General features: G+C 44.0%; 1 protein-coding gene across 3 annotated transcripts; it reads right to left on the bottom strand.

The window, feature by feature from the left end:
- Nucleotides 1-3,687: 3,687 nt before the first annotated feature.
- On the bottom strand, nucleotides 3,688-23,988 carry LOC144719611 (uncharacterized). Of its 3 annotated transcripts, none has more exons than XM_078595693.1 (9): nucleotides 23,401-23,988; nucleotides 21,651-21,764; nucleotides 19,262-20,189; nucleotides 17,127-17,245; nucleotides 16,538-16,639; nucleotides 14,599-14,819; nucleotides 13,116-13,179; nucleotides 7,793-7,855; nucleotides 3,688-5,526 (listed from the first exon to the last, which is right to left on the bottom strand). In XM_078595693.1, the coding sequence occupies exons 2-9, from the start codon at nucleotides 21,741-21,743 to the stop codon at nucleotides 5,284-5,286; spliced, it is 1,833 nt and encodes a 610-aa protein (XP_078451819.1). In that variant the 5' UTR covers nucleotides 21,744-21,764; nucleotides 23,401-23,988; the 3' UTR covers nucleotides 3,688-5,283. The 3 variants fall into 3 exon arrangements, with proteins under 3 accessions (XP_078451819.1, XP_078451820.1, XP_078451821.1); XM_078595694.1 differs by having other exon boundaries at nucleotides 17,127-17,242; XM_078595695.1 differs by lacking the exon at nucleotides 19,262-20,189 and having other exon boundaries at nucleotides 17,127-17,242; nucleotides 23,401-23,974.

The raw sequence follows: 23,988 nt of genomic DNA, 5'->3' as shown, positions 1-23,988 counted from the left end.
GCCCAGGAATATCTTTCCCTGTGTGTCTTCTTTGTGTATGTACCTCGTGTCTGTTCACGAGTCCCTCTCCTCTGTTTTTACGTCGGCATGTTCAGCCCAGATGATGAACACGAGAGATGTATCAGTCTTTTAAAATACGTGGTCAACCAGGTTAGTGTCTAACTGTGTTGTTGGACGACTGGTTTGCATCACGTGATGGTTCCAAGGTCTGTTGAGTTTCTCGTCTCCCATCTTCTTGTTGCATTTGCTTTTGTGCAGTTTGCCGTTCTCTGTGTGCTGTGTACGTGGTGTCCCCCTGTGTGTTCCCTCGCTATATGTTTCACCCCATTTCCACCTGACGATGAGCGCTTGTGTTGCGTTCGAAACGTCGTGATTTATTTTAATTTATTTAAATATTATTTTATTTCTACATACGTGTCTTTACCGGAAAAAAAAACCAATGCATAAAACAGCTTGTTGTGAAAGACCCAACGCAGAAGATCGCTGCGTTTGGTCTTCCACGAAGCTGCTCACGGTCCACCCCAAACCGCATCCACTGCACAAACCACGGCAGTAGATGCGGATACCCTGATGCACAAATGTTAAATTAGAAACTCTCCAGTAGCCTGCGACTGTGGCCATCCAGAACAGACCGTGCAACGTGTAACGACGCAATGCCCTGTCCACAAACACGACGGAGACATCACAGCGATACACTCACTACCACTGCTTCTCACGCGGTGATCTGGGCTTGCCCACCTGGATGTGACTTCATAGTCGTCTGATGTGCACCTGCATCAGCAGCCACACGAACGAAGCAGCAGCAGCAGAAGAAGAGAACGCGGACGCGTCCACGCGACTGCGCGTGCCTCTCGCTGAGTGAACCTCCGCATCGTCTTCAACTGCGGACTGGAGGTTCACATTCGACGGCGGCTGTCGCTCTGTGATTCCACACTGGGGGGGCAAACGCCTCCCCCGAGTTGATTCCGTTCCGCGCTTTCCTTGCAGCCGTCGCGTCGTGGCCTCCGGATGCTTTGGGTTCATCTCGTCATCTCTACGGGTCAACTTTGACCGCTCGTGGTTTAGATAGAAATATGTGAATGGCATCTGTAAATTAAAAGGGGCACCATCTGTGCAAGTTCTTTTCATTGAAGGCACTTTTCTTTTATAGACCAAACTACATTGTATAATCTTGATTTGAAGCTTTCGTGACTGCAGGAATCCATACTCTTTGGTTCTTTCGGTAAAGTCACGTAGGAAGAAATAGAATACAATTTTAAATAAAATAAATTAGTATTTCTACCTACGTGACTTTACCGAAAGAACCAAAACATTGTATAACATCTGTAGATAATTGTAGGATTTGTCGTTCTCGTCTTTCATACAAATGAGATTGTTTGACCCTAATGGTTAAATTCATCAACGTACTCAATTTTAGTACCGTTTGTGTTCACATGTTCTCTTAAAGACTTAAACTGTCAATTTAGCTATTCCTGGCTTTGCAATGCTCGATAAAATCTTTGATAAAATGTAAAATCTACTTTAGTTACATGAAAAACAGGACAATGTAATCAGCGAAATGTAAATGTGTTTCGGGTTGATATTCTCTCTGATGATTCCGTTACCCCGATGGTGATGCGGCGTTACCTTCACTCTTCGTGTTCTTCAGTCACAGATTGTTTTCATTCCTCGTTGTTTTAGACTCGCTACTGCGGATGGTGTACAGGACATATAATCTAATGCCTTGTGGTATAAATCTATGACAGCTTGAGAAATATATTTTCCGTACACATTGTACTGTTATTTGATTGGAGGTGGCCTGATGTTGATAATGATTTCATGAAGTCTGCTTGTTTAGTCGGTTTGTTCTCTAATGTATCAGAGTTGCATTGTTGGTTGATATTTTGTAGATGCACGAACCGAGGCTGATAGCCGCATGATTATTAAGATCATATCGGCACATTTGTTCAATAAAATTGTTTGAGACCAGTGGTCGGTATTGTGAAATATCCCGGCATGTGTGGTGACAGCAGATAAGATCGTTTGAGATCAGTGTCTTGCCGAGCTGCATCGCCTTCCGGTTGCCCAACGAATTTGTGACGAGGTCGCTCTCATTACACACACGACGTGCTTGCCACTCATGAACCACAACACCTTGCTGCTGATCTCGTCAAGAAGCATAAACCATCATCACGCGAACTCCGATCATCCTCGCAGCAGATAATTTTGGCTGGCCATCGAACAAAGACGATTCCTGCATCGCGAGCTTTCGGATGCACTTCTACGGCCGTCTGGAACGCTCTTCCTTCCGATATTAGGATGCCACTGGAGCTATGCACTTTCAAATCTACATTGAAAACGAATTTCTTTAGAAACGCTTTTGTGTTTAGTTGTCCTTACCCGCACGTCTGGCTACGTACGGTGAGAAAGAAGTTTAACATGTTATGGAAATTGCGTGAATTTACATATTCATTCAATAGTTCTTCCTTAATTTATTTTAAGATTGCTTCTAGATTTGAAGCTTTCGTGACTGCAATGATTCATATTCTCAGGTTTTTTCGGTTAAGATTGCTGCCGGAGTTTTCATCTGCGGACGATGACACTATTTAACTTGCCAATGAACTATGTAAAAGTATGCCTACACACAGCTGGCGATACTATTGGCTTAAGATAACCAAATTAAATGTGTTGCTGCATTGGAGAGCCCTCACATTCAACACTTGCCATCAGCACCTCCAGCCTGTGAATGCCTCGCCCAGTGGTTCAACCTTGTTCGGCTACTGTACTACCCCTTCTTGAACCTTGTTCCAACCGAGTGCACCCTCTTGCCTGACCAAATATGGTTTTGAGAAATAAATGTATGAATAATGAACATGAATATTTTAACCAATTGGCCATTTTGTGAGGTATATCCTAACTCGCAAGTAACTGCAAGCGAATAAAAACAATCAACGGACGTTCTGCTCTCTTGGAAACCACTTTGTTTAGGTTACCATATGCATTACAATGTTATTATTTTATATTGGTAGATTCCTACGTGATAATTCACCGATGACTCTTACGTATGATAGAATTTCACACATTTATAAATCATCTCCCCTACCGCCTGGGACATTGCTGCGGATCCCCGGGTTGAGAACCACTGGCCTAAGGAGTGGGATGAGGGTGCAGTCGCCGTCCTACAAACCCCAAGGGTCACCGCGTGGACGGGCAATGCGCTCACGAAGCTGCCACTCCTCTTAGTGGTGGGCAGTTTCCTGGAAACTCGGAACATCGATGATCGCACTGCACCGTTACAGGCCAATGAGTAACTTCTCTGGTAACCGATGTGTGATCACAGGGAGCTCCTTCTAGCCTGGGATGACTGCAGTTACCTCTGAAAATCCCGCTCACACATTCGCTCTGTGCAACGCGTAAGTTGTTTCAGTGGTATTCTGCACGGAACGTCACATCGTCGTGCAATTCCACGCATCAAGATGTAGCGCTGGATCTCAGAACGGCAGTGATTGTAGACGTCCTACGCACTGGAATAAGCTGCCCCTACTTGTAAAACAATCAGCCCCGCTCGCTGTTTCATTCTCCCCTTAGAACTCACTCACTGATTGTCCTTCGCTTACCCCAACTCTCCTTCCCCCTCCCTTCCCCACCACTAACTCCGTCCATCTCCCCAGACCATCCATCATCACTCAATTCATCATTAGCCACTCATTGTCAATTTAATCGTTTATTTCACGCATCATCATATCCATCACGTACTATCACCCTCATAAACTCATCTGCCGTACAAATTGCTAATTCTGCACTTCAAACAAATGTACACGCATCTCTTGAGCCTCCTTTCAGTAAGCGAACGGACCAAGTCTAGATTCATGTCATGGCATTCAGAATGGTGTGAAAACACAAACCCGCATCTAAAAATACATTTTCTATTAAAGGCTTACACTTGGCGTACTACGTGAATTCAGTTCGTAGAGAAAGTCAACGGAGCCTAATATTGTCTAAACAAGACTAATTTGTGTGAGACAAGGAGGTTGTCTTAGTAGGATAATAGTCAGAGCCCAGATCCAGGGTTGAACCCAGGCAGACTGATTCTCGCATTTGGGTTTTCAACTCAAGCGGATTATTTCACTTGAGAACTAAACATTTTTAGGAGACGTCATATGAACAGGGGTACGGTACAGATACAGAGTTGTCCCCAGATGTGTTTATTAGATGCTTATTAAAAAAGTAATCTCATAATTCTGACAATTTTCTAGGGTAGTGAAAACATCTGAATTGGTGTAATACTGCTTGCTGGATGTACATCTGTCTCAAAGCACAACGCTGATATCACAACTGCAACATAATTTGGAAGAAAAATGCAAAAACGTGGGAACAATGCAGCAGGTATTGGAAATGAAGGTGATGAGCGCAGTCTGCTGAGCAAGGAAGTAAATGAGTGAACATGCTGCCTGGTTGTGTGCAAGGAACATGACACATTTCATACTCGAGACTTTCCAAAGAGCAACCAAATCACGAGAGTCCATCCTCATTTTGACTCGGGTAAAATGTTAATGTCTCCGTCTCAAGACACCGATGTCTGAACTGCAACATCATCACGAAGCATTCCCTCAAAAGGCAACACGGAGAACAAAAATGTCGTAAACAGGAATGGATTTTTCCAATACATAAATTATGGATGTGTTTCAGTCATCCCAACGCTACTCTTACCCTAAAAATACACACCTACATCACCTTTTACAATACAAAAATCATAAAGAACATTAATTAAAAAAAAAAATTACCTTTTCAGGGAACTCGCGAAAAGATCTGCTACATGTTGGAACGACTGGCAAGGTGATGTGGACGCATTGCTGTTGCACTGCAGGGATACCGTGACGCTGTAACGGATGGGCATGACGCAGCCTCCCGGGTGCTTTGTGTTTGATCTCATGGCGCGTGACAATTCATTGACGCGGAAATTCAATTTTGTGAATTGAAATGTGTCCATAATTTGCCAATCGCGTTCATGCCACATTTCGCAAAACCGAACGTTCGTAAAAACGAGGGATACCTAGACTGGAAAATAAGGATCCCAAGAGTAGTCTGTTGAGTAAGGAGGTAAATGACTGAGGAGGGTGCACGTACGTGGGTCACTTGTGACATCTTTAACACTCACCGACTTCCCAAAGAGCAACAATATCTCAAGACAGGACATCTCAAATTTGACTCTTAGGTAATGGAGACAGAAACCAGCATGAAACAAGATCAAGGTGTAAGAGGATGGAGAAGTTGTGAATGTTGTGTGGGAACAAAAACATGCTTCTATATAGGCAAAGTTAAACGAGGTTGGTGGTGGTTATACGTCAGACTTAGTGGTTTTGCAAGCATGTCATTAATCATTTTTTGCCTGCGCTCTGCGCACTCCTTGCGCTGTTTCAGTCGGCGCAGCCGGGCCTTGGCTCGTTGCTGCTCTGGGTGTCGCTCTGGCACCGCTGCTTCGTGCACCCCAACCTCGCTCTGGCTCAAATCCTCCTGCAACGCTCGATGCAGCTCCGATGTCTTCAACTGTCAATGGACACGGTAAAATTACAATTACGTACGCCGAATGGAAGAAATCTTGATTACAGTTACTTGCGTGATCGTACTCGCAAACAGAGTTGGGACAAAGTGTGTTCCTGTCCAAATGAGCAGTGGAGTGGTGCTCAACTCCACTGCCAGAGAATGACTGCTTGGTCTCATTGACACTGTTCAGCCACCACACTGCAGATCACAACAACATATAAACAAGATTCGCCACGAAGTGGCAGTGATGTCACCACGACGCTTCTGCCAGGTTAGGTACACTTTGAGGCCATGTAGAATATCGAAGGCTCGCTGGCAGGTCACAGGACAAACCCAGGTGCCATAGGTAGACTGACTGAGAAGACTGGCAAATGCATCACCTGTGCCCCCTACTATGCCAACTTGCTGCATTTTAACCGCCCGACGCTCTGCTTGTTGTTGTGAACATCACTCGTCTGCCCTCCACTGTTGTTGGCGGTCAACTGTTGCCAACTGCTCAATGGTGTCCCTTGTGAGCCTCCTCCATACTGGCCGATCTTTGCACTGCTGGTACCAGACTACGGCAAGTCTGTTCAGCTCCATATCCTCTACTATCCCCTCTCTAGCCTGTGCCACGGCCGTTTAGCCCCCTCTATCCAGCCAAATAGAAGCTGTTTTGGCATGCAGTGGCTGGGAATATGGGCTACATAACCCACAAATCCTTAAAATATCTGGACACAGATATTTCAAGGATTTGTGAGCTCCTCGCACAATTCAGCCTGGTTAAACCAGCTCACACGTTCCATTAGAGTCCACATTTTGCAAGCACAGAAAAGGGAAGGCATAACTGTGGTTGAGAATACCCGAAGCTTCATGTGGAGCAGACAGGCCAGGTAGCTTCTCCAGTGTTATGCAGCTGGTCTCCACTCTCTTCACAACTGCCCCATTACTCATGCGGGCAGTTGAGGGAGTGGAGTGTTTGATGACACAAAATACCCAGGGAGATGCTTAGTTTGGGTGGGGCTAATGGTAAGCCCCGACCTCTCAGTAGCATGCTCCAGGTTTAGCAGGAGAGCCTCCAACTCCAAGCTGGAGGCCTCCCCATACAACACTAAGTGCTAAAAAGCAATCAACATGCCAAAGCCCCAAAATACATACATTTGAGTGTGATTTTAAAAACATGACTAAACTTTCAAACCTTAAACATTTGCCCAGTCATTTAAATGCGTTTTAATGAACCGATTTAATGTAACACTTATACAGCCACTCCAATCATAACCATTGGACTAATTTAACGAACTCAGCAGCTTCAAAGACACCAAATGTGTAAAAAGCACAGCCTTTTGTGCGTATGCAAAAACATAATTGTGCATATGCAAAAACATAATTGTGCATATGCAAAACATAATTGTGCATATGCAAAACATAAGTGTGCATATGCAAACACATAATTGCGCATATCCAAAAACATAATTAAGCATACGCAAAAAACATAATTATGCATAAGCAAAAACGTAATTGTGCATATGCAAAAACATAATTGTGCAGATGCAAAAACATAAATGCGCATATGCACAAACATAACTGTGCATATGCAAAAACATCATTGTTCATATGAGAAACACAAGTGTGCATATGCAAAAACATAATTGTGCATATGCAAAACATAATTGCACATATGCAAAAACATAATTGTGCATATGCAAAAACATAATTGTGCATATGCAAAAACATGATTGTACATATGCAAAGACATAATTATGCATATGCTAAAACATAATTGTGCATATGCAAAACCATAGTTGTGCATACGCAACAACATAATTTTGCATATGCTAACATATAATTGTGCGTATTCAGAACCATAAATGTGCATATGCACAAACATAATTGTGCATATGCAAAAACATAATTGTGCATATGCAAAAACATAATTGTGCATCTGCAAAATACAAGACTGCGTGCCTTGTACAGATATTTGCGGCTGGTTAAATGTGCAAATATTGCTTTGCATCTTTCATAACATTTTACTTCAAATACGGACTCATAAACATACCCGTTCCTAGATTTAGAAACTCAGAAATAAATGTTGATTTAATGAACAATTAAATACGAAACTGTGCATCTTAATAGTTGAGACTGAACACGAGTGATCAAATTCATAACACCAAGGCCTCAACTGTTCAATGATTAGAAAACCATAAGCACACCACAGTCACTCACTCGCATGCTCAGACTGTACTTGAAAGGGGGCCGAGTGGTTGTAGTCATGGAATGGTTGAACACTGACCTTTGTAGCCTTAACACTTTGCTTGTGTCTTTCCAGAATAGCTTGCAACTTCTTCACCTCTCCCTGTGATGTACGTCCACAAGCAACAATGAAGGGTCACATTGTGGCATGGCAGAAAGTTATAAAGTGCAGGGATATTGAGGGACAAGGGACATGGTGTAATAAATCTCACTACAAATCACGTGGACATTGGTATAATGGATTCAAGCTTAGTGGTCCTAAATGTTAAATTATCTTTTTTTAAAGGTATTTTCATAGATATACAGGATGTTTCATAAAGATGGACCCGATTTGAAATCGCCATCTCTGCAACCACGAACCGCCCATGAATGAAACTCTTACCACTTGAAATGGCGGGGCATAGAGTTTCAAATGATTACCGCTAGATGCCTCTCCCAGCGCACAAACAGCCCCTAGCCTCAGTCATTCGCGAGACACACTGCCTTAACGTTGGATAGGTCGCACGGGATCCCAAGACTTGGTGCTACACTCTTGGCCCCCACGATCCCCAGACATCACCACACCCTGCGACTTTTTCTTGTGGGGATACTTCAAAGACCGTGTTTTTGTGCCACCATTAGCGACTAATCTGGATGACCTCAAAAACAGAATCACGGCAGCGGTGACTTCAGTGGAAGGAGACACTTTGAGAGGCTTTTGGGACGAATTCAACTATCGTCTCGATGTTGTCCGTACAGCAGGTGGAGGGCACATAGAGCATTTATAAAATGGTTAGTAAAACTTGCTAACTCATTAAACCGTTTGTAACTTTTTGTGTAATAGTAACATGTTGCCATCGTGAAACACTGCTTTGAAATTGGGTCCATCTTTTTGCAACACCCTGTATATCAATGTGTAACCAATTTGTATACATTTTTTGTTCCTGGGTAGTGTTATTTCCTAATTGCTTATGCCTTAACAGTACAGAAAATTCCCCACAAACTTTGCTTTTGTGACTAGGATAGTGATATTTAGAAATGTACCTATTTTACAGAACATTCCAGATAGATTCAGTGCTGAGTAAACTTGGAGTAACGTCTAGAACATTGTAGAACTATCCAGTAATATAAATAGTAGTATAAATACAGGGGCCTTAAGCCCACCAGTTGAGTTTAGTTCCTGCTGCCTAAGTGGATACATATCTGCATTTTTCTGAGATGACATCAAGAGGCTGCAAGCATCCGGCAGACGCATTTTGCTATGTCTGCGGCCAATTTATCAAGACAAGAGCGAAAAAATACTCTGTGGAAGCATCTGCTAAGATGTACGGGGCTTACAAGGCATATTTCGGCATGCCTGTCGGAGATCAAGACAAACCCTGGGCACCTCATTTCACCTGCGAACAATGCAAAAAAAACTTTGGAAGGTAAGTTGGACAATTGTTCTCGGAATTTTGTTATAAAATTTGTAAAAAAAAAAAAAAATTGGTAAAAGTTTTTAATTTATAAATGTTTTACAATTTTCAATGTTATTGAAATGTTATCGGAATCGCCTGTAACCAGAATGAGTGGCGCCTCTTCATTGACAGGTCATCCAGGAGCCACAAAGCCATGCTGCTCCATAACGGTAACAAGTACCCGTCTCTTCTCCTGGCTCACTCAGTGCACCTCAAAGAGGATTACAACAGCATCAAGACCTTGCTGGATGCCTTGAAGTATGACGAGTACGGCTGGGAGGTCATCGGAAACTTCTAAATGGTGGCATTCCTGATGGGTCTCCAAGGCGTTTTTACCAAGTTTCCCTGCTATCTTTGCCTTTGGGACAGCAGGGGCACCAAGGTGCACTACCACAGGCTCGACTGGCCACAGCGAACCGAGTTCTCTGTGGGGAGGAACAACGTCATGTGGGAGCCACTGGTGGACCCCCATGTTGTTTTTTTCTGACTTTTATGTGAACGAAAATACACAAATACGCCTGTTTTCTCATTGAAAATAGGTACATTTCTAAATATCACTGTCCTGGTCACAAAAGCAAAGTTTGTGGGGAATAATAGCCATTTTCTATACGTTTTAGGCATTAGCAATTAGGAAATCACACTTACTACCCAGGAACAAAAATTGTGTTACATAGTGTATTCTATCCCCCGCTGTGCTCATCCTTGTAACGAGTCGGAGCCGATTGTGATGCAGATTGGGCGGAGTGGTCCCTGTGCATGAGAACAGACACCATGCGTGACTGAGGACTGAGTTCTCTAGTCTGCCTAAACTCCTGATGATGAAGCCAATGCCAGACTTGTTATCCATACCAATAAATGCAATCACTTTTATCCAAATCACAGATCTCTTAAATGTTTTCAAATCCAATATGGATCAACTACTGTCCTCAGTCTACAAAGATTGCCCTCAATTTTCTTAAATATTCCATGTGTTCTTGCCCCACGTACCACACCTATCTCTTTTCCCCTGTGCCTATGATGGTTATATTTATATTCTTAAGCGTGATCCTATACAACATACAGATGTTTAACGGTAAATTTTTCCTCACTATATAAAAACTCCTGACAGTAGGCCCACCAACCAGATTGACCACATTAGTATCAGTAGCAAGTGGCGCAGGTCACTCTCCAGGATGTTAGAACATAACGTGGTGCAGATGCCTATCGCGACCACTACCTTGTCACTGCCACCATCAAGCTCAAGAGGGCCATACCACAAGGACAGCGCCGGAAACAACTGGACAATGCAAAACTCAAGTGCCCGAAGAAGAACAAAGAGTTTGTCATGGTGCTAAAGAACCCTTTAGTGCTATAAATGCGATAACATCAAGAACACCTACATTGAAACAGCGCAAAAGGCCCTAGGTTTCAAACAGAAGGGGGCTAAAGAGTGGACAATACCAGACACATGGCAAAAGATTGAAGAGCGAAAACAATCGAAAACAAAGTTACTAAACTCCAAGTCACCAAGGCTCCAGAAACAAGCCAGGATAGCCAAGAGAGACAAGGCCTTTGTTGAAAACTTGGCTCGTGAAGCTGAGAAGGCTGCAGACAATGGAGACCTGAAGCAGTCTACAAGAACACCAAGCATCTCAGTGGCAAAAATTACAACCAATCTGCTCCCATTAGCTACAAATGGAAAAACCTCCCTGACCGAGAAAGTCAGCGAACACATTCCATCAACAGATGATGTCCTTGATATTGACACCAGTCCTCCTGACATGAGGTTAGAGCCGCAATCAAATCTCTGAAAAGTGGCAAGGCATGTGCAATAGATTAAATCCATGCAGAGATTCTGAAAATAGACATTCCCAGAGCTGCCAAGGTTCTGAACGACCTCTTCCATAATATCTGGGCCACAGACAACATCTCTGATGACTGGACTAAAGTTCTCATCATTAAAATAGCAAAGAAAGACAACCTCAAAAATTGCAATAACTGGCGAGGCATCACCTTGCTATCCATTCCCAGCAAGATATTCTGCAGAGTTCTCCTCAACAGAATGGAGACAGCCATTGACACCAGGCTCAGGAAAGGAGCAAAAGAGAAAGAGGATTATGCACCAGATATTTGCACTGCGAAACATAATTGAGCAGTGCTTAGAATGGAACACACCTTTGTTCATAAACTTTATGGATTTAAAGAAAGCCTTCGACAGTGTACATAGGGATACACTTTGGAAGATAATGTACTCCTATAGAATTACATCCAAGATCATAACCATCATAGGAAAATGCTATGAACACTTTGAATGCAGTGTTAATCATGGGCAACGCCCTCTCCAAGTGGTTCCCTGTAGAGCCTGGACTGAGAAAAGGGAGCATCACCTCACTCATCCTCTTGATCCTCACCATAGACTGGATCATGAGCAATACCATATCAGACAAATCCAGAGGCATCCAGTGGACCCTGTTCAATCAGCTGGAGGACCTAGAGACTTTGTCGATGACCTCACTGTCCTTTCCACCTACCACTCCAACCTACAGGAAAAAAACTGATAGGCTTGATAACTATGCCAAGCAAACAGGTCTAAACAGTAACAAAACTCAAGTGATGTGCATCAATGCCACCCCCACGACAGCCGCTGTTAGAAACGGTGACCCCACTGGAGTTTGTGGACGACTTCCCCTACCTGGGTAGCCTCATTAGCAAGGACAGCGGGGCCCATAAAGATATCAAGGCAAGGTTGGGAAAAGCTAGGGGCACCTTCTGTCAACTGCTAACCAAACAGTACAATCTGAAAACAAAAGTCCAAATACACCACAGCAATGTCAAGTCCATCCTGCTATATGGCTCTTAATGCTGGAGGGTCGTGAAAGCAGACATGAAAAAGGTTGAGGCCTTCCACAATGGATGCCTCAGATATATCTGTCGTATATTTTGGCCGAACAAAATATCCAATCGTGAATTGTATTTGAGGACCCGAAGCCGGAATATCACAAAGGAAATAAAACAACAAAGACTGCGATGGCGAGGCCATGTCCTAAGAATGGAATAGAACCGCATCGCTAAAATTGCTCCGAGATGGACGCCTCCGGGAAAAAGAAAACTGAGGAGGCCAAAAACCACCTGGCGAAGAACGGTCAACGAAGAGCTTGGCCAGATGAAACTCTCATAGGGAGAGGCACAGCATGCAGCAAAGGACAGGAACAGATGGCGAGAGCTCATTTTAGCCGTATGTCCCAAAGGGGATGAAAAGTAAGTATAACATCTCCATTGACACCATTCTAATCCATTCCATGTTGTCCTTGTGACAGCCATTAAAGTTCCCCTGCCGTGTAACATCTTGAGCTGATTTTGCATTTCCCCACTTTATAAATCCAAACTGCTGAAAAACCTGATACATCAAGGAAAAGGCAATGCAGTTTACAACATACACGTGGGTATGGATGGTAGGTACAAATAAAAGTTAAAATAGGTAATTTTGGGAAACATTTTTTGACACTGCCACGAAAAAACCCGTTGCTGTATTTACGATAAACTTCCTTCCCACCGTATGTGGCCAACCGTGCTAATCGGAGGTGTGGGAGGACAACAAACTAAACACAAATATTTATAATATATAACAAAAACCCTTGAGAAAATGGTTTATATCTCAATATATGCCCACACACAAGAAATATATGAAAGCTTACAGCATCTTCTTACCAGGAAATATATTATTGATAATAGACGTCGCACAACTTTTGTCAGAGAGAATAACACTTCAGAGTTTTGAACAATTTATCGGTGAAAACCATTTGTACACCATCCTGAACTGGATCACACGAATGCACCCATTTAACAATAATACACATTTACGAAATATCATGCAAAAGTTTGAGTAGGTAGTGATTAGGGACAAAGAACATCCCATATAGATGCCCAACTCCACAAAGGCACATTCACCTCTTCCTGTTGGAGCTTCATGGACGCTTCAATGACCACTTTTTGGTATTCTTCCTGCTTCTCTCTGCAGAAGCAGAACAACATCAAGAAGCGGCAAATGCAATGTTCCCAACTCATGAAAATCAACTCATGAGCAGTAAAGAACGTGCAGAAAAAAAATAACATGCCATGTAGCACCTGTCATGCACTGTGCATTTATACAGTATAGTATTGTGACGAAAGACAACCTTGTATATAAACAGAATGACAAAAACACACGGAGAAAACAGACTGTCTGGTGACTTATGTCTTGCTGCCTGCAACACAAACCTGAGTACTGTAGCAATGTATCCTGCATCATCCACAAGCAGGGTGCGCAACAAGTGTGGCATTCGACACCCCAGCAATGCCAACAATTGCTAGGAGATAATCGTACATTCTAGCATTTACATTTATCATGGGGGTGCACCAAATAGGATTTTGTACGATTTAGCCAAAACACAAATACTTGATGTTATGAAAATCACGGCATTTAAAAAAAATGCTTCTTAAAATAAGCCGGAGAGTCCATCTTTCTTGTCTTAGCCCCTCTGTCTCCCTCTTGATGTTTCTCTCTATCTCCACCTTTCTCTGTCTTTCACGAGGTCTCTGTATCAGTCTTTGTCCATGTCTCTCTTTGCATATCTCCTTGTGTCACAAAGACTCTTTGTTTCCCTAACTATGTGCGTCCTCTCTCTGTCTTTGTCTGTCTCAGTGAAACTCTGTCTCCCCCTCTCTTTGTCTCCGTTTGCCTTTATTTCTACATCCGTTTGATTTTGTCCGTCTCTCCGTTGTTCTGTCTGCTGATGTTTATTTGTGTTTTTCTCGCGATCCTTTGAGTTCTTTTTTGAGGTGAAAATTATCTATTCCAAAAATGGCAGAATGTACATCCAGAGCAAAACCACTGCCAACTTCCTGAAAGGTGGCAGCTATTTTATTGACCACAGAATAACAATGCAAGTCAATGGCAGACTGGAATTTTAACTCACAACTCTTCACGTTTAAAGGGACCAGACAGATGGACACAACACCATATATTAAAGCAAAACTTTATCCGAGTTATCAGCAGGTTGTGAGCTCTTAAATACTGATGTGCCTGGTGTTGTAGGCGATAGCACACACACAATCAAGTGCTCTAAAAGGCCGTCTGGGAGACCTAGCCATGGGAGCCAAGGCGCACCAACAGCCACTCCCCGGTGTCTCATTGAGGCCTACAGATATACTGCTTCCTGTGCACCTGGTGTGAACGCTCAGATTACTATTGCTAATTAAATACTTCCAAGGTTAAACGCATGTTGGAAGGCTTAACAGGATCCAGGCATATGCATGATTTTTCTTCCTAGTTTGATTTTGTTTACAAGACATTCATCGTGCACAAAAGAAGTAATGCTGTCACTGTGGCACATGACCCAGGGAGTTGTTAAGAGCTCCAATGGGCACCTCAACTCCAGACGGCTGACGGTACCTGATAGCCAGCTCCAGGTGAGATTTCTCAGCGAGCAATTCAGCCGTGCGTCGCTCCACTTCAAGTGACAGCTGTTTTCCCCGTGCGGCCTGCAATTGCTGCTGCCGCCGAAGCAGTGCTATGTCGAGCGAGGGCAGAAGAGCGAGTGCGTCCGCCGGGTCCTCGATGGAATGTCCACCCGAGCCCAGGGCTTGCTTCACGGTGCTCATCACGTGCTCTGTCTGTCAAAAGTTCACCGAGTACAGAGATGCTGCATGATGACGAGCTGACCCCTGACTTCTAATCTTTACATTTTTGTTCAATGGTTGTGTCACTAACCCAATGGAAACATGGCGGTGGTCTCATAACCCACTGCGTTAGTCAGCCGGATTACAGGTTTTTAGCCATTCATGTTGGTTTTGAGAAGTTTCAAATACTTTTTTTCAAAGAAATACACACGATAGTTCTCATTTAAAAATATACTTCATTGTTTATTATTTATAAATATATCACAATATTTATTTATACTGGAGGAATCCGATGAGCCATCAAGTAATTTTTCACAGATGTCCAGTAGGAACGAGTAAGAACGTTACAACAACAAACAATCCAAAAACACAATAGGAAAGACAAAAAAAATCTCCCAACATATACAAATGTAATGAGCGACACGTCTAGAGGGCACTTCTTTATTTATCACACCGGGCACAACACGGGCCAACACTGGTTCTTCTTCACACGGATATATTCTTAGATGCTAAACGTCTCTACGACTACACACAGCCGATCACTCGGCGTGGTCCCATTTGTCTACGCTTGGCTACGCCGTTGGTTGGCGGCGTGACAATGTCGGCGATGGAGACCCCGCAGACGATCTTCCACGTAGTCGGACGACGGAGAGAGATGACGAGTAGTGACGTGGCCAGGACCCAGACCCCACGGACAAGCCCCGAGATCTGGGTCCGCTCCCCCTTATATCCCCCAGGCGTGACTAGGCCCCGCCTCTGGGCACGCCCTCTCGTGGAACCTTCGAGCAGGTTCCCGAAGTATCTCGGCTAACCCCACCTGTTACCTTTGGCCCAGATCCACCTCCTTCACCGATTGGTTGTTACTTCAACAGTGCCCGTACCCGTACTTCCCCTTCCAGGCCAGCAGGTGTCACTGTCATTACACAAATAAAACTAAACCATCCCTATCCTGCCGGGCACAAACAATAGCTCAACCAAGTGGCTTATCATTTGTACTTTTATATGGAATATGAAAATTGTTACAGTATTCTAATAGTATTAAATATTTTCAATGTTGTATGTCACAAAAAAACGTTAATGTTTCTATTGCCAGTAATGGAGAAAATCACCACCGTTTTGGCCATTTTGTAAAGATGTCAATCTAACCCAGTGTCCAGTGGTGTAGTATATACAAAAAAAACACCGCTTAATTTGTTTATGCAATCACTCAGTTTTTGGACATGCAAATCCTCAAAAAATATGTTGCGTGCTGAATATCAGTAAATGTGATTGAGGTTTAAAAATCAACCCCGATGAAGCTTGGAGAGCTGATTTGAGTTCAAAAGAACTCACAAACGAACACCTTGTGAAAGACCCAACACAGACGATCCCTGAGTTTGATCTTCCACAAAGCACGTGGTCCACCCTAAACCGCATCCACTGCACAAACCACAGAAGTAGATGCGGATACCTGATGCATAAATGGAAAATTAAAAACTCTCCAGTGTGCGACTGTGGTCATCCGGAACAGACCGTACAACATATAACGACGCAATGCCCAATCCACAACTATGAAGGAGACATCACAGCGATACACTCCGCTGCTCGTGACGCCGTTATGTGGCTTGACCACCTGAATGTGAAATTGTAGTAGTTGCTCTGCATCTACATCAGCTGTACAAAAAAAGAGGTTTAACAAACTGACTGTGCAAGGGTTGGTGCAAAGTTCTCACCATTTTATCTGTGTCCTGCTGCACCTTTTCTAATGAGGCCACAACATATTCTTTATTCTCCGCCAACTTCTTATGCTGCCGTGCCAATAAAAGATGCTCCTCCTGCGCAGCCACAATGCACAAACGCTTTACACTCACTGTAGGGATGCGAGGCCGCTATAGCCCATTGAACACAAAGCCATCACACATTAACAGATGCTCGGAAATGCTATCGCATAGCCATACAGGTCTCCATGTTAATATGTGGAGGACTTACATAGTTCCTAATTTATATTTAAGCAAATAAGAAATACCATTGTTGCAGTTAGGTAGAATTCTCACCAGGAGGCCCAGTTGTTCCTGACATATAATTATATTATGCAAATCCTTCACTGGGTCAACATTACTCTTATTAACCACTGTGATCACTCCCAATGCATCATTCTCATGGACTTTACTCCAGGCAACATTATACATTGTACAAGGCAAACACTGTCCAAAGATGTATGGGGATTTCACTTATCCTAGACTGGCCCACAATTTTCCCCGATAAAGGGAAGTTATGGTAGTCTGCATAAAATAATGTCGAGTACAAGGGCACTACCCTCACCTTCAGCTTGCTTAAGAGGTCCAGATGGCGTTTATGCTCCAGGAAGACAAGGTCTGGGGTGCACTGCTTGTAGCCACCCAGTTCCTTCAACATATATTCCACTTCCGCAACACCCCCTGCTTGCATACACACGAGGCACACATCACAGTGCTATTACAGTTGATCATCGATTATCCGGCGTGCCATTATCAGGCTTCTAACATTATCCGGCGGTCCCAAGCCAATCCGGCAAAACCAGCAAAACCGCTCCCAAGGCTGTAACCAGTCTGGCGATCGTCAAACACAATCATGTTGTTGAAACATGAACGTAGTGCGTACAACACCCCATGCAGAGTCAACGGGATTGAAGTGGTAAGTACGGTACCGTAAATACAGTACCTTTTTATAGGATATTTGTGTATATTTGCATGTTTATTTATGCCAATTTCATATAGTAAACAAATGTAAAACACTAAAAACAACACCTAAAACCATGTCATACAAAAATATGCAAAAACAATCTATGTTAAATAATGATCAGTGATTAGCCGGCATTTTTGAAAATCTGACACCCCCCCCCAGAATATTCGATGATCTACTGTATTATTATTACTACTACTACGCTTGTTTAACCAGGAAAGTCTCACCGAGTCTCAAGACTATTTCCTTGGAGGGTCCTGCCAAGTGTTTTTCAGTCGGGGGGCGATGTTGCTGCTGTGTAATCCCATGAGCAATTTTTTTTTGCATTCAGTCCATAAGCCAAGACCAGCTATTTTAATTGTCAGTAACACCAGATGTGACACAATGAGCGGAGCGCCGGGCGGCTAAAACACAGCAAGTTGGCACAGTAGGGGGACACAGGTAGTGCATCAGCCAATCATCTCAAGACAGTCGACAGTCGACCCATGACACTTGGGTCTTCCCCATGACCTCCTGCCAGCGGGCAGGAGGTCATGCACAAAGCCTGGCACAAGCGCCGTGGTGACGTCACCGCCACTTAGTACGGCGAATGGCGGTTGTTGTTGATATGACTTTAATGGTCGTCATTTATTTACGCGATAACCATTTGAAATGAGCGGGTTATTAAATAAGTCACCCTTAAAAGCCATGTAAATACATCGGTACTACTAAAGTTTTGCTGCCTCAGGTAGTACCAATTTCAATGTGTGCTCTGGCCCATCCATCCAGGCACCCTCCACCTTTAGCCAACAGCTCAAGCCTCACCTGTTCAGGCTGGCGTATGAGGAGCTTTGAGCTCTGGCTCAGTGCCTCCGAGATCAAACATTGCGTCCAATTCACAAAATATTTACACATTAGAAATTGCCTTTATAATTATAAATACATTGTGTGTTTTTAGCTGTGGGAGAAAATCGGAGAACCCTGAGGAAACCTATGCAGAACAGGGGGACACAGCATACAAACTCCACATATAGAGGTGTCCCCTGAGTCAGGCGTGAACCCAGGCCTCGCTTCCTCTGAGATACGAGTGTTACCACTGGTCCACCCTACCGCCTATCACTCATTGCCGTCCACTGATGTGCACACAACTATAGTTACATTGCACACAACCATAGAATAAAAACAAGTATAACCCGTAAAAACAAAATTTTTCACTATAAATCCTTTACATGCGTGGCGGCTAGAGTCCTCTCGTCCTCTGGCTTGAGATGGCTGCCACCTATGGGTCAGATTATTGCATGGCAGCATTAAGCAATTGGTAATTAAATATAATATTTTTGTCCTAAAAAGTGTAAAATTTTGGAAAAAAATGTTCACGAACATTAATTGTCACGCACAACGAGTCTGTGTGGAAAATGTCAGCTCGATTGGATCACGGGAAGTGGGTTAAAAAACGACCGAAAGATTTGCATGGTCCTAAGCAAGCAAGCAAGTGAACTTAAAATAAAGGATTTAACAAGTTAACAACTTGAAAGATAAGTCCAGACTGGGTGTGCACTGCTGACTGAATGTTTACCCAATTTACAAATGCTTTTAACTAATTTAAATTCTGATCTTTGCACTGCAGTCTACATTCTCCATATGCAGCCCTCTAGTAAACATAGGCACATGTTGATGCAAAATTGGCCTCAAGGATAGATAAAATTGTGTTCATAACATAATAACCAAGATAATTTCAATCCAATAATAATGCTTACTTTTCAAAGGGATGCTGCAGTTGATGTTTGTTTCAGCATTTGTGTTTATCTGCCCAGTTGTTTGATCTTCCACCTCATGGTTGGGTAAAGAGACGTTTAAACATTGTTCAGCAAACTGCAATGTGTTTTCTACATCTTGGTTGTTCACACCACGTTGGTTGTCATCCATAATTTCACCCGCGATTGCGTTGCTCGTGTTGGCACCATCCAGCTTGTGCATCTCTTCTGCTGTCGCCAGATTTCCTGGCTCCACCTGGGACTGTAATGGCGGATTTTCGTGGGTTTCACAAGCAGCCAGCGATGGCAAATTATTCTGTCTCCCGCCAGGAGCAGCTGTCTGCTCAAGAGGCAGTGCAGGCATTTCCTCCGAGCTTGGGACATCGGTAGGCGGCGTGCGTGGTAGTTGTCTTCCCGTGGGAATCGTGTTGCTCACTAAATTTTCAACTACCTTATTAACTATTTTCATAGGTTCAAGCTTTTTCTCTTTTCCATTTTTATGTTTGTCAGGCCGCGTGGTTTGAGGTTTTGCAGGCATGATGAGCAAGTCACTTTGACCAGCTACTGGCCCTTGTTGATCAATGTCATACTCTTCATAACCAAAGAGCTGAGACGGCAGCGCTGGCAGGATTCCTGGTGCCGGCGTCCGTGGAATCTGTCGGCCGGGGTGCAGCAGGTTTCCAGGCATAGGGTAGTCGATTAGGCGCCGCTTAGAACTCACCATCTCCTCATGCTCCACCGCTTTCCTTTTTCCCACTTTACCATCGTTGAGCTCTTCGGCTACGCACTCAAAAGCATTGACATCCCTCGACACGTCCGAGTTTTCTGAGAAATCCAACTTCTGCTGCGTGGGTTGTCCAGGGGTCGCAAGTGGAGAGCGAGGTAATTCCCGAGTGCCACGGAAAGGAGTACCGAGACTCATAGGAATCCCCTGTATATCAGAAGGCGCAGAATGTGGTATGTTTATTATATTCAAATATTACCGTTTTCATTTACCACTTATGATAATTATAATTCTAACCACAATCCTACTTTATGCATTGCTGCGACATTGCATATTCCACAGATGTAATTGTTTTAATGGTGAAATCACACAAAGTTATATTACACTATTTTAAATGTAGGAGTGGTGCATTCCTGTAATCCAGCATACAAATCTGCTTGCATGTGGTGGATCATGCAGACCTGTGAAACTCCCAAACCTGCTCGATTGCAAGATGGCCAAAGGATGGCAGCACAGCAATCGGTTCATGTACAGGTCTCTCCAGACGCGAGCGTTTCCAAAATGTGTGGATTTTCTAATTGCTTCTCACAAGGAAAAAGCTAACGTTGTCCGTTTCCCAATTGTATACCAATTGTGCTGTTTGTGCCATGTCACGAGACAAAAGTATCCATTCAGAACTTTTGCAGAACGCTGCAATGAGCTCATGTTGTAGAACAGCCTCGGGAAGATGATCACAGAAATTGTACGAAGTCCTGTCAAGTCATTTATTTTATTCACACTAAGGGTGCTGCAATTTACCACATGCCCTGCGAGAGATATGTTCACCACATGTATGTATATATGTATGTTGAACTTTTTTCACACTGTACGTAGCCAACCATGGTAATCAGAGGTGCGAGGGAAAATCAGAGGTGCGGGAGGAAATAGGAGATGGGGGGGAATTCAGAGATGTGGAGGGAAATCGCAGGTGCAGGGAAAAGCGGAGGTGTAGTGAAAAGGCTATTTATTATTATCAAGAGGCGGAACTTTGCCAAATTTATTTAAAACTGAATATATTGTAATGATTGTTGTGCAGTCATTGGTGACCGGGCTCGACCATCAACTCGCTCCACATGAAAAAAGTTTAATCGCGGGTGGCTGAAAACCAATTTTCAAACCTACTCAAGTCACCCAGACACTTCAGGTAAATGTCATTTAAAAGAAAATTGCCAAAATACAAATGCTGGACCCACATGAGAACTTGAAATTCAATGGATTTTTTTTATATCATCAGAAATGAATGATGCCCATATAAGCAAATGGCTGAAGGTGCTCACCAAACCCTGAACCATCTTGCTGACCACACATCGCCACTCTCCTACTTGACATCTCTCCTCAATCGGTCTCTCTAGGCTGGAGTTTTTCCCAATCTCTTGACCTCACATATCATCACCATGCTCAAATTTTCAATTTGTATATTCGGTCTGGTCACTGAAAACCCCAAAATCAAGTTCATTACTCTTTGGCCAGCATATTATTTGTCAAAATTACATGTACCATGGTGAGGCATAATGAGTGCAGATTGTGTCCCTATGCTCACTCGGTGCCACAAAACCAATGCTGCCTAAGTTAGCGAGTTATTAAATCCTGTGGTTATGAAATACAAGGACATTTGCATTCCTCACTCACATCTCGTAGCTTGTGCCCCTGGCCTGGGGTCAGGCCCTGGGTCTCAGATGGCGGCACGTTCTCCATCGGCACACTCCCACTTGATTCGCTCATCCCTCCCTACACCACATCAATCTGCGGGGGATGAAACCAAACAGTACATGTTATCAACATTTGAAGGTAACAGGATTGAAAGCCAGGATCTGCTGAGGAAACAATTCCTGGGTGATAGTTTCAGAGCTGCAGTAACCAGTAGGGATGCACTATCCCTTTTTACTGTATGGTTGCATACTGAATACCTTATCTTGGTATTTTTTACATCCAAATGTAAAGCCGAGCATAGTAATATCTGTGCTATCTGGAATTTGGATATATCATGCCCTAAAACAAACCCAACCCTGATGCATACGGCCCCTCATACACACAGCCCAAATACACACACAGGCCTGACACGCAAACAGCCCTGACACACACAGCCCCAACACAGGTATGACACAGACAGCCCTGTAACAGACACGGCCGACACACACACAGCCCTGATAGACACACGACCCTAACAGCCTTGACACACAAACAGCTGATACGCACAGAAAACTGCGATGCCGTGTTGCAAGGAACTGGCACCCATATCCGGCAGGGAGATATGGGTGCCAGTTGGAGCGCCGTGGTGGCGAGATGTTAACTACCTCGCCTGCTATACAGGAGGTCGTGAGTTCGATCCCGACCCTGACCGCCTGTATACAGTATTTGGAGTTTGCATGTCTCTCTCTCTCCCCGTGGTCGCGTGGATTTTTCTCCGGGTTTCCCCTCCACATTTAGAAGCAACATCACTGCTATAAAGTTCATTAGGCAGTTTCACCACCATGGAAGCATGACAAGACACTGAATATCGTAACGCATCCAGTTTGTCTTGTGTTGAACCAATGCGGATGTTGTTAAAGACTCCTGGTGTGGGCGTGTGACTTAATAAATGCGTAATAGAAATACTTGTGGACTGGGTATTTTAAAATTCCGGTGCAGAGGGCAGTCTTAGCCAACAGTGCTATTTGCACCGCAAGATTAGCACGGTTGACCACGTACGGCGTGAAATAAGTTCAACGTACATACATTGTAAAGTAAGAATAAGTTGTACCCTTTCTGGCAAGAGGTGTTAAGATGTTCAAACACCAAAATAGAAACCTTTTTGCAAGGAATCAAGTCTGCATCAACCACACACAGTACTCGTGGTGAACATGCAAACAAAAAATGTCCCAATTTGTAGCCGTTCACCCCGAACTATAAACGCTGATTGTGCTTTGTTTTTGTACTGTTCGCCCTTTGGCGATCTCTGGTGGTCTCTGCTGCAGGATAATCAGTCTCAAAGACAATGCATGTTACATTATTATCAGAGCGTGGTTCGTGTGCATGTTCACGGCAAGTAGCGTGTGTGGTTCACGAAGTACTTCCTTCATTCATAGCCAAAGGTTTCTATTTGGCGTTTGAACATCTTAACACCTCCAGAGAGAGGTTAAAACCTCTTCTTATTGTGTTAATACTTTGCTACTGGCAAATAGGTCCCATTATGTTAACGTACGTGTCAGTGTACGCGTGATCATTTCCGCCCTCGTCACTTTTCAAATAAAACAATTTTGGCGCCAAAACTTTACGGCTCGCGGCCCTCCGAGACGCCGACACAAACCACCCGGAGCCGACTGCTCCACTCGGCAGCGGACACCGCACGCCATGTGCAGAGAGAGAGAGAACGCGAGAAAGGCAACGCGGCGCTGTTTACCGGGAGGTCCACGAAGGGCCTCCTCGTGCCTGGCAAGGTGGCTGAGGCGGCGGCCGCGTTGGTGACGGCAGATTCGTCCGCGCCGCCACCCGATTCACGACGACGACAACAACAACAACTTGAGGACGATTCACGTCGAGGACGATTCACGTTGAGCTCGCGGAAGGGGCCTTGCCGCGCACGGCCCCGCTGATGAGGCCCCCTGCGGTCTGGGGCTGCTGCGTTGTGGATCCACGCTCCTCCCAACCGCATCGCAAAGATCGCGAGTCGATCCAAATGGAATCGGGAATCGAATCGATTCCCGGTTTCGTTTACCGTACAGCGAGGTTTCCTGATCGATTCGATTTTTGTTATCGGGCGGTGAATCGACAGCCGACCATCGATTCTAAAACTTGGGATATCAATTCCATTCTAGATTTGAAGCTTTCGTGACTGCAAGGATTCATACTCTTAGTTCTTTCGGTAAAGTCACGTAGGTGAAAAATTAAATTAAAATTAATAAAAATAAAACAATAAAAATCACGACGTTTCGGAGGCAACACAAGTCTCCGTCATCAGGTGGGACCGTCACAGCCAGATTTGCTGCAT

Source organism: Lampetra planeri, chromosome 6, assembly GCF_965212315.1.
Source record: "Lampetra planeri chromosome 6, kcLamPlan1.2.h2, whole genome shotgun sequence".
NCBI classification, from domain to species: Eukaryota; Metazoa; Chordata; class Hyperoartia; order Petromyzontiformes; family Petromyzontidae; genus Lampetra; species Lampetra planeri.
Note: the sequence above shows the minus strand (reverse complement) of the source record. Positions and strands in the feature narration are given on the sequence as shown.